The sequence below is a fragment of the Theobroma umbraticum genome, unplaced genomic scaffold (genome assembly GCF_002168275.2).
Source record: "Theobroma umbraticum cultivar Fairchild unplaced genomic scaffold, ASM216827v3 scaffold_56.0, whole genome shotgun sequence".
Taxonomy (NCBI): domain Eukaryota; kingdom Viridiplantae; phylum Streptophyta; class Magnoliopsida; order Malvales; family Malvaceae; genus Theobroma; species Theobroma umbraticum.
This window is the reverse complement of record NW_018397256.1, coordinates 13,292,623-13,303,924: the sequence shown is the minus strand read 5'-3', so window position 1 is coordinate 13,303,924 and position 11,302 is coordinate 13,292,623. Positions and strand designations below refer to the sequence as shown.

Genomic DNA, 11,302 nt, shown 5'->3' with positions numbered 1-11,302 from the left:
TGACATCAAGGTCGTGAAGTCAGTCTTAGCTTTACTTCTTGTTTTTTCTTCCTACTTTCGCTCTGTCTTCAGTCTTCACATTCCAATACACTAACCTTAACTTGGCTTCTCATGTCCCTCACACATCTTGGGTCCCGACGTGTTTCTGGGTGCAGCCAAATTCGTGGGCTCCAGTCTTTCCCAGTGTTTTCTCTCTCCCCATTTTTTCTCAGGAAAATCAGTTTCAAATAAAAGAAAACTCAAATCGATCATTACATCATCACCTTGACGAATGCAGGAATCCTAGTGCTGACGTCATCGTTTGAAGTCCACAGCTCAAAACGTCAGACTATCAACATCATCTAGAAGGCCGATCGATGACTGTGGGAAGCAACCCAGAAATTTCACTGATATGAGTGCTAAATGCTGACGGTTTCTTCCCAATCCAAAAGCTAAAGCCGTGTGGCAAAGATTACATTGAGTACCCCTTTTTGTCACTGGGTCAGTGGGAACCGTTCCTATCCATACTATTTCTTTTAAATTTTAATATAAAAACATATTTTGAGGTAAAAAAAATAAAGAATATCTATTTTTTTTTTTACATTTGATTACTTTGTTGTACTAAACATATATGTTAACAGTCAATTATTATATAGTCAAACTCAAATATGTATATCTATCAAATTTTTTTTACCAACCAAATATATTTATCATTCTAATTAATATATATATTTTTTGGGATTTATAAGTTTTTCATTGTTATGCTTTTGAACAAATTATTCAGGGAATCAAAAGATCCATATACTTACAAATGACTTTCGTTCTTAATGTATCTTCTTTGTTAAAATAATTGTTGATTATCGACACTTGTATGATTTAAGATATGTTTCGTTCATCAAGAAAATTATTTTATTTTTCCATCAATTAATACATTAACAAAGTAATATCTCACCCAATAATGTCCATTTTTTCCCCATGATAATTAAATGTAAGCTCATCTTAGAGAGTAATTAATTAAATGTCACAATAGTTTTGTTTTTATATATTTATTCTATTGAAAGTGAAAGCTTATATATCATTAAATTCATCCAATTAAAGAAAACAAAGAGAAAGTATATATATTAATGTACTAATACATTGAATACATATAGATATTATAATTATGAAAAGATATGTATTAATTAACCTTAATCATGGTTTTCACTTTTCATAGCAAAGAAAAGAGGTATTAGCGGTCACTATCATAACGTGTAATTTGTTTCTTATTAAAAAAAAAAAGGAGAAAAGGAAGAATGAAATCATGTATTGCTTTTCTTGACAAGTTGTTTACGTATAATAAAATTTTAATCTTTTTGATTCGAGAGAAAAGAAGACTTGAATCCGACTCTTTGAACGAAGATACATTCATTTATCAACGTTATGTATATTTATATTAACAGATCATCAATAATTTTTAAAGTAAGATTTGTGAATAGAAATTCTTACAATTCAGCAAATAAGATTATGACAACCTCTATATGTACATGAAGTCTTAAAAGAATGTGAAAGTGAAAATGGAGGATAAGTTAAACAAAGAATTTGATAGGATACCCATACTCTATAGGTTAACGAGTAGTAAAGGATAAGTCAAGATGGAAATGACTGATTCAAAGGAAGTATCGATGTACTTAATATATTTTTGTGGAAATTTTAGAAAGAGAAGTCTAACATTTGCATTGGATGCAGGTTAATATTGGGCCCAAAATTCAGATTCTAAAATAGTTTTTTAATGGCAAACTCAATGTACAGTACAAATATTCAAGTTTCGTCTTAGACCAGCTGCTAATTAAGCCAATTTCCATGGTGACTTGATTCTTTTGATCAAACTGAATCTTGGACTAAAACCAGTTTCCAAATTCTAATATTCTTAATGTAAGTCTTCGTCTTCGTCTTTGTCCGATTAGAGTATCTTGATACGTTTTCATTGAAAAAGACTCTCAGTCTGAGAAGAATAATTACTTGCTGTTAACATAATTATAATAATTGTACAGAGTATAAAATAGTTGAGAGACATTATGATATGATCACGATAATAAATTAAATTAAGATAGAGAAAAAGCAATAAAAACAACATCACCCATTCATGTGTAAATAGTAAAAAAAAAAATGAAAGAGTAAACGTGACTAAATTTATGTTATGAAAAGAATCAATAAAAGAAGCCTATGTTCATACATTTCTAAATAATTCAGTCAACGGTAGATTGAAGTCAAGCACTACAAAGTTAAAATAAAACGTAGAATCCCATCCATACACGAAATCGGTGGTCTTGACTTGAATCTTGTTTCTTCCACCAAATGCAAATGCCCTTTTTCTTAGTCTTTGTGGGTAGCCACTTGGCTACTTGTCTCTTAGTTGGGTAATGGTCCCCAAGAAAAATGCCCCATGGCCCGATATATCATGGATGGCCAATTTCGGGCCCAAACTACTTGACAAAATAAATTAAACCTTAATTATATCTTCAAAAACCTTGACCGTATTCACATAAATTTTTAATTTTAACAAAAAATTAATAACCATTTGATTCAATATCATATTCTGTCCGTAACTCTATGACTTTATTACATCATAGCAGATGTAGTTATATCATATGTCATGATAATTCTTATTTGTAGTGATTGATATTAAATCTCCCGTCGTTAATTTTTTATTAAAATTAAAAATGTGTACGAGTATAATTAAAAATATACGAATTTAAGCCAAGAACAAGAATTTAAGACTGGGGTCGCTCTTAATTTACCACTTCTTACATAAAGCCTCCTGCTAATTAAACTTAATTTCAATCATGGTTAAGTCCGCTTTAATCCACAACACTTATTAACATTTCAACGAAAGATTTTCTTTTCTTTCAGTGTAACGTAGTTGTCCATGAATCAGTACATAGATATTCATCAACTTTATTACAAGATTGAAGGTTTGGTTAGAGATGAATAATTATGTTTCAGACAAGGAAAATTCTTTTGACTAAGCTTGGGGACAATAAATAGACAAGAAAACAGCAGCAAAGTTTGAATTTGAAAGGGAATGGTAAGACATTAAGAAATTTGGTGGTAATGACAACATCCGTTTGAATAGCATGAAAATAATGACAATTGATTTTCAGATTTTTCGGCATAATCAACAAATTATCTTCCCACATTATGCATGTTGAAGTCTCTTTAGAACAGAATAATGAACAGATAGAAACGGTTATCAGAACATTTCTATGGGAAAAGCAGTGTGCCTATGGACTCTAATCATTAGTACTGGAATAGCCAAACTCTCATCCAGGGCCATGTAATATTGAGTTTTTTCTATGCCTTGGCCGCAAGAATTTCCACTTAATGCTCGCCAGACTATATAAAAGACAGAAGAGGCATAATTTTATGCGTTTCTTTCCATAATTTCAACCATGCATATGAAACAAAATTTGCCTCAAATTTCTGACCCTTCTCTCTGATCTTAGGTGAAGATTTTCCTGTTGACATTGTGCTGAAGTTTAGTGGTTTAGTCTCAGGACTTTGCATATGAATTTCTGGGTTGCGAGGTTTTACTGGCTTGGCATAGTTTCCGTGTGATTTGCATGTAACTTTGAATGAGAATTCCCTTCTGGATTGCAGAACAGCCCAGTTTTAACAATCATTGGATCTGCTCATATACTTTGGCAAAGAATTACCTTCTTTTTTACTGATCTTTTTTCTGACTTTCAGATTTCAAGATTCTATTTACATCACTTGACACACTCTCCCATTTTCAATTGAACAAGAAAAGTACAGAACTATATACTAATTCCCTCTAGTGTAGAATTTCACCACTTTTCTAATCTAGTCTGCTCTACAACTCTTCCTGAAATGGCTGCAGCGAGTGCTGCTGCGAAATTCGGATCTCTAGTCAAAGAAGCTGCCATTTGTTGGGCTACAATCTGTTGGATGCCCGGTGCATCGATTTGTTGGACTTGCCTTTTGGTATCATCTCCCATGAGTCCAGGTTGCATCAACTCGAGAGTCACAGTGGGAGCTGAACATTTGGTGGGGGCAGAAACAGGAGCTGAACGAGGGTCGGGATTATAGCTGGTGCTTAGTGATAATTCAGCAGGAGAAGAGTGTGCATGGTTGTGCTCTCCTTCATAAGTAGCTACCAAGATCGATGGATCTTCAGCACTTCTTTGCACCTAAAAAACATCAATCACATGGCAAAAACAACAATCAGATATGGGTACCTCTCAACATTAATGTTCCTTGATCAAGAGACTAGCTAACAGTTTGTATTCATCTGATCACTATCTGATATATGTTGCGAAGGAAAATTAGGAGGGAGAAAGTATTGACTCACCTTTTTCTTAACTGGACAACTTGGGGCAAAAGAGCACTTGAAGTATGCTCTGGGAGAGGGGTTGTCTCTTGTGACCTTTTGTCCATATTTCCTCCATTGATACCCATCTCTCACAATCTGGAATACACTAACAGATCAATATAAGAATATTTGCTTGGAGCTAATTAATTTCGTTGGAAAAATATAAGCCGGCAAGAAAATTCTGGGAACTTACCAGGCTGTGGTCAGAAGGATTTGTGCGCACGTAAACCCTGGAAATCTCTGCCTTAATGCTCTCCTTGGGCCTTTTGGATGACTCTTCATCACTGCAGCTGCTCTCAGCGTTTCCACTAAATCCAATCATGTTGGTATAATCCTCAAACTCGGCTTTTCTCTTCTTTGATGTTGCAGCTTCATTTTCACAGTTCTTGCTCACCAGTTCCATGAATTTGTTCTGCAAAGAGTTGTAGTGCTCGCACACAACTGTTAGCATCTCAGTTAGCCTCTTGTTCTCAGCGCTAACCCGATTTAATTCCTCCACCAAAACTCCAGTCTGTTTACAAGAAACAAAAAACATTTAGTGTTTTTTTTTTCCAATTTAAAGAATCATATATAGCAGAAAGTTTAGGAAAGCTGTGTAAGGAAAGTCGTGGTGTCATTGGAGCTCAATTGAAGGAGGATATCAATGGCTGCCAGTGCCAAGAAAGGGGATCTTAGAAGAAAGAAAAGGAAGGGAAAGAACGAGAAGTAGCAATCCGGAATAGCCAGAATAAAAGACAGTTTGATTCTGAATCAAAGTAGGTTCCGTGAGTGAATCAGAAACAGAAAACGATCTTATTTGAATGGACTAAACCTCTCGGATAACTCCAGTAATAAAAAAAAGTTGAATTTTAATTAATTAACTTGTCCAGAAACAGACCTCTTGTTTAAGTGGTACCTTCACTTCAGAGTCAGCCACTTCTCCCTCGGATTCTCTCTTCTGTTTCCAAAAAGTTCAAGAGTTTCGTGAGTCCAACATTAATCCAAAACAAGAAAAAGCTTACTACCATGGTTAAATTTATCCCCAATAATCCATCAAAACTCACCAGAGCTTTGTTCCTGTGATTGAAGATATCGATGTTGAGGTCCAAATTGGTATCCACCCAAGCTGTTTCCATTGCTGAAGCCGCACCAATAGACCACTAACAGAACAAGCAGGCAAGTAAGAAAGGGCAGGCGGGTTGAAGCTATAAGAAAAGATGGGAGCACTGTCTGGAGCTCGTCAGGGGATTGAGAGATTGATATCCAAGGAACAGGCAAATATATAGAGGATAAAAATTCAGAATATGTTTCAAAGTTCAACGGTTTGGTTCACTTAGGAAAGTTACCCGAAGATGGGGCTGAAGGAGCCTTCGGTCACAAGGCCGTCCCACTTGATAAAACCTGTCTACTACATTCACGCGAAAAGGGTACAAGAAAGAAAGTCATGCAAGGGTCGGTACGAAAGTATTGAAATTCCAAGCCATGTCCGTCAAGGTCAAGCAGGCCAGGGAAGAGGCCAATCAGATTCATTGGTACATACATTTTGAAACTCAAGACTAAAAGAAGCTTCATGTTGACCCTTAATTTATCTGGTCGACTTTCTCTAGGCTTTCAGCCTGCTCTCCCCCCCTTTCCCAGCTCTTTCATTTTTGAAGTAATATCCTAATAACACTGATATCACGCGATTTCCCAACGCGGCCACGTGTTTGCCATGCTTACATTAATTTTCAGAATAAGAGTTCTTATCTTTTGATTTGCATTTATATAAATAGTTAGTTATTATAATTAATAATTAATAACCACCAAATGTCTTGTAGATATAAAATTTCGATTTATATTAAATTTGTCGGTTTTTGATTTTCTATTAAAGTTAACAGTGTCATGTAATTACAAATTATAAGATAAATGATGATGAAGAAGTAAGGGTGCATGCCTTGTTGGAAGGGCAATGACTATCAAACAAGATTATGTGCCTTAGCTAGTAAGTCATACTATTTAATTAATTAATTTTGGAGAAGAAGGGATAATTGATTTAATTATTTTACCTTCATGTTACCATTTTTGGTTTCTTTAATATAGAAGATAATTTCAAGAAAAGGGCGCAAGAATATGCTGCCTGTTGCCTGGAAACCCGATCTTCCACTTTATAGCAAAACGGTATTATTGGAATGGATATAATTGTGTGGATATTTCTATATGTAGTAGGGTCCTTGTCTCATTGACTCCTCAAAAGGTGAAAAGAAGATGAAGCCCACGCCCACACGGTTTGAAAACCTTGCTGCCGCCTATTTTCTTCAAATTAATCTAGACTTTCTTTCCCTGTCTATCCACTTTCCTGGTTATACACTGCAAGGATATTATTCCACCATGATTAAATAACCTAGCAAAATACTCCTATGAGTCCAAATTTAAAGAAAGAAAAAAAAAATAATCTTAATATATTTTAATGTCGATCAAATTACGTATTTAATCTCTGTAATTTATCAACATATAAGATTTAATTCTTATATAATAATTTGTAAAATTCGAATCCTTTTAATTTTTAGAGTCAATAATATCAATCTAATAATGGTATTAAAATTTTTTATATGATGCTGTTTGATTAGACTGAGATGATATTTCATCTTTTATATATAATTAGTCTAATTATAGAACTTTTTTTCTCTCCTTCATGCAATTTCTGGGAATTAAAGCATCCTTAATTGGAATTTACTATGTATTAAACAAAGCTGAAGTCAAGTCAAGCCAGAATTTATGAATATAAAAAGACCCAAATTATAAAAAAACCTTGAACAAATGATAAACCCTATTGGAGAGATTACAGAGAATTTACATTTGAAGAGTACATCATCATCTATTCGGTCATGGAGTGACATCGTTAAGACAATAAACAGATCAATGCTTACCTCCCAAATCTAAACTGGAAATATAGAAATATAGGGTTTTGCTGGAGATTGTCCAGACATGACTTAATAGACCAAAACGGAGGGTATTATAATATCCCATTGAGCCAAAAACTGTATTCACCGACTGTTTTGCTTTCATACTTCATAAGCCTACTTGGTTTAGTTCACCTCCTCCAATGAGATTTCAACAAATATATACATGTGTATATTATCAAATGAACCAAAATTATAACCATAAAGCAATAGCATGACCATGACCAGAGTCATCAAGCTCTAGTGATTAAGTTTCATCATACTCGATAGCAATCTTCGGTAATTTCATTGTGGTCAATCTTCTAGAAAAAGTAATTGAAAAGCAAAAAACGAAATTTGAAGTGGAGATCAGCTGCTGGCAATCTTTTTATCTTCAATTTTCCTTCATGAAGAGGAAAAATTGAATGACCAAAAAGTCTTGTTTGTATGTAGGATGAATGTGACTGGAGATGTCGGCAAATTAACATCAGGTTCACACAAATTCAGAAGGAGATAGAAAAATGGTACAATGGGATTGGGAAAAGGACATTTGACCCGACTCAGCTCAACCAAAACTTAATAGAAAAAATCCTTAGTCACAATGTGAACAGGTTTGGCTGCTTGGGCAGCTGGAAAATGAAAGATCAAGCCATCTAACTGTCAAATGCGGCCAAAAAAGATGTGATCGACATATGAAGTTGCGTGTGAGATTAGAATTGTCATGGTCATCCCACAAAATTAAAAGCCCTGTTATTGTCGATCACCTACTACAGTTTGATCTGTTTCTACACTGGAGATCAGCAGGTTTAGTTTACCCTGGAAAAAATCATGTCATTCTTACAAAGATTGGCAGGAAAATTAAATAACAAATTCTGAGTTTTGTTTCGATTAGGAAAATGTTTGTTAGAATACTTTATCGTACACGAGTCCATCTAGACTCTAGAGTCTTGTTGTTTCCTTCCTTGTATTTGGATTTCGGACCCTACAACAACTGCTCTGTACTTCTGTATACTTTGACCAAGATTAAAATAAAAATCTAAGTTTTGTTTAGACTATGAAAATGTTTATTAGAATATCTTATCTTACATGTATCCATTTAAACTTTAGAGTCTTGTTGTTTCATACCTTGTATTTAGATTTCGAACCTGCAAGAACTGCTTTATACTTGTATTTACTTTCACAGAGATTAAACAAAAAATCTGGGTTTGCTTGGATTATGAAAATGTTTGTTTAAATACCTTGCCTTACACTGCAACAAAATACTTTCTGCTTATATTTATGGAGATTAAAACAAAAATCTGAATTTTGTTTACATTATAATATGTTAGTTAGATTACCCTATCTCACACGTATCCATTTAAACTCTAGAATCTTGTTGTTTCCTTCCTTTTATTTAGATTTCGCAACAAAATACTATATGTTTACATTTATGGAGATTAAAACAAAAATCTGAGTTTTGTTTATATCATAAGATATATGTTAATTAGATTACTCTATCCTACACGTATCCATCTGAACTTTAGAATTTTGTTGTTTCCTTCGCATTCACAGAGAATAAAATAAAAATTTGAGTTTTGTTTAAATCATAATATGTCAATTAGATTACCTTATCTCACACAGTATCCATCTAAGCTCTATAATCTTACTGTTTCTTTCCTTGAATTTGGATTTTGGACCTTGCAACAACTGTTTTATATTTTCTGTCTACTTTTCACGGAAATTAAAACAAGAACTCTAAATGAAACTTAAAAGTATTTTTATTTTTAATATGAAAACAGAAAGGAAAGGAATATACGACTTGAGGGCACAGAAAGTGCTGGTGAGATAAGCAATATGAGATCATCGATTGCGCATCTTTTACTATAATGGCTTGTGACCACACAAACCAATTTCCTGTGAAACAAGTGGTTTTCTGGCTGCTCCGATGAAAGATGCTGCATAGATGAATTAAACTCTTGACCTGTGATCAACCGCAAATCTCCAGCAGGCACATGAGAGTTCTGATTAGCTTTCTGTGGCCATCCACATCCGTGTGTGTCCCTCCCTTGACTCTTCGTGCGTGTTATGCAGCGTTTAACACGAAGCCGTGCTTTTTGAATTGGACGTATCAAAGATTTGGAAATTTTCCAAGACTCCCTCTCATCATTTATTGCACATGGACCATTGCCATCCGACTTGTTCAATTCCCATGTGTCCAATTCTGTATGGTATATCCAATTTTATTTGTAGTGAAAGAGATCTATATTTGACAAAAAAATAGTAGTAAACGTTTAGTTTGCTCCTGATTAACATTGCATTATACATATCTTTACTTGGATTTTTGAAAAAAAAGTGAAAATTTTCTCGAAAGAAAGTATATTTTTAACAGAATTGATTGCGATACGATTTTTATTTTACTTCAAATCAATTTAAACAATATCAAAAATTTCAATGAAATTTTTTAATGAATTTAAATATTAATACTAATTAACATTTCCTATCTTACTAAGATTTCAGATTCTATAAGTTTTTATACAAATCAGCAAAAACCCTTTCAAAACAAATAGCTTTTTAGTAGCAAAAGTAGGGTTTCCTAGTTGAATTGAGTACCCAAACATGCATGACTCTCACTTGCTCCTTTACTTTGAGGCTATTACTCTTTCATCAACAAAACTAAACCTACAAAAACCATCTATATGTTTATTTTCCCTCGTATAAGCTCTACCAAACTTCTTGTAAACTAACAACACATTAGTACTTCGAAAATTAATGTTGTGGAAAAATTGATGCATGTGATACGTGCATTTGGCCCCAAGATATTAAACCCTCTGACAAGTCAAAGCAAAAAGATTTATCTTCTTGTCCATCTACTTCCATGAGCTTTCAAGTTTTAAGTCAAGTCATCGCGGAATAAAAACCCTTTTGTAAAACCTTCGTTTTCCATAACACCCACCCCCCTCGATCAGCAGAATGACGTCCTTCTGCTGACGATTTGAATCTTACGTTCCCAATTGGAATTTACAAAGTTAGTGGGAGTTGCTTTTGATTTGGGTTTTGTATTTTTCTGATGATGATGTGATTTACAACTCCCCAGTAGCATTTCTCTATGTTTCATGCTTCTTTTTTAGGAGGAGGAGTGGGTGCCGCTGCCCTCCATCACATGCCCACCAAGTTTCTAGTGGAGAAAATTGTTACAAGTGTTGGCCATGATCCATGCAAAGCAAATTGTTTTATCTTTAGCATTGTCTTGTTCCTTTCTGTTGGAGGAATCTGATTAAGCATCCAGGGTCAAAGAGTTATGAAAACTTGGGGATTTGGTTATATTCCCCTACTTTTCACCAGAGAAAAAGTTCCTCAGTGAATTGTTTGGAATTCAGATTTCTTCGGTGCAAATATCTAATGCAGAAGTAAATTATCAGTTTTTTGTTCGCTGACTTGAAGTCAATTTCGTACCAGAATTGGGGTTCATGATTAACTTATCAACAAGCTTAATATATAATTAATCTAATGATCTTGTGGAAAATTGATTCCCGTCGGTCTTAAAATATAAAGAGTGAATAGATTGCTAATGCTTTAAGAATTAAGAAAGATGAGAGTGGAGAAGACTAACGACGGAGTAGTGTTTTCTTTGCCCTTTTTTATTGTTATTTTTATTCTCTTATTACCTTATGGTACTCAAAAGTCATGATTTGTGACATCTACAATACGTTGGTTAACGTTCTGTATTTTTCATTTAAAAATTTTGAATTCAATTCTTATAAAATATAAAAATGTTACGTCTTAATTTATATATAAATTTTTATTTTTATTAAAAATATTGAATAATTATCCTTATCAACGCCATCTAACACGGATGAAACTGCTGAGAACTGACACAAATTAAAGTACAAGGAAACTAAAGCTGAAAACTCATCGATTCTCAACTTTGGTGTCCAAAGCTTTTTGAAGAACTGGCGTCGTTGGACCAAAAGGCTTGCAATCTTTCAATCTTGTCGCCATGGTGGTCTGATTGGCAGGGTTTGGGTTGGTCTGAGTCTGGAACCTGATAGCCTCGGCAGTGTCAATTCCATGGACATGG

At 34.1% G+C, this 11,302-nt stretch overlaps 1 protein-coding gene across 1 annotated transcript; it reads right to left on the bottom strand.

Annotated features, from left to right (window-relative positions):
- Positions 1 to 3,585: 3,585 nt before the first annotated feature.
- Positions 3,586 to 5,762, bottom strand: LOC110410582 (putative WRKY transcription factor 40). The gene is made up of 5 exons (XM_021420350.2): positions 5,392 to 5,762; positions 5,226 to 5,285; positions 4,542 to 4,859; positions 4,328 to 4,444; positions 3,586 to 4,166 (listed from the first exon to the last, which is right to left on the bottom strand). The coding sequence occupies exons 1-5, from the start codon at positions 5,461 to 5,463 to the stop codon at positions 3,804 to 3,806; spliced, it is 930 nt and encodes a 309-aa protein (XP_021276025.1). The 5' UTR covers positions 5,464 to 5,762; the 3' UTR covers positions 3,586 to 3,803.
- Positions 5,763 to 11,302: the final 5,540 nt, after the last annotated feature.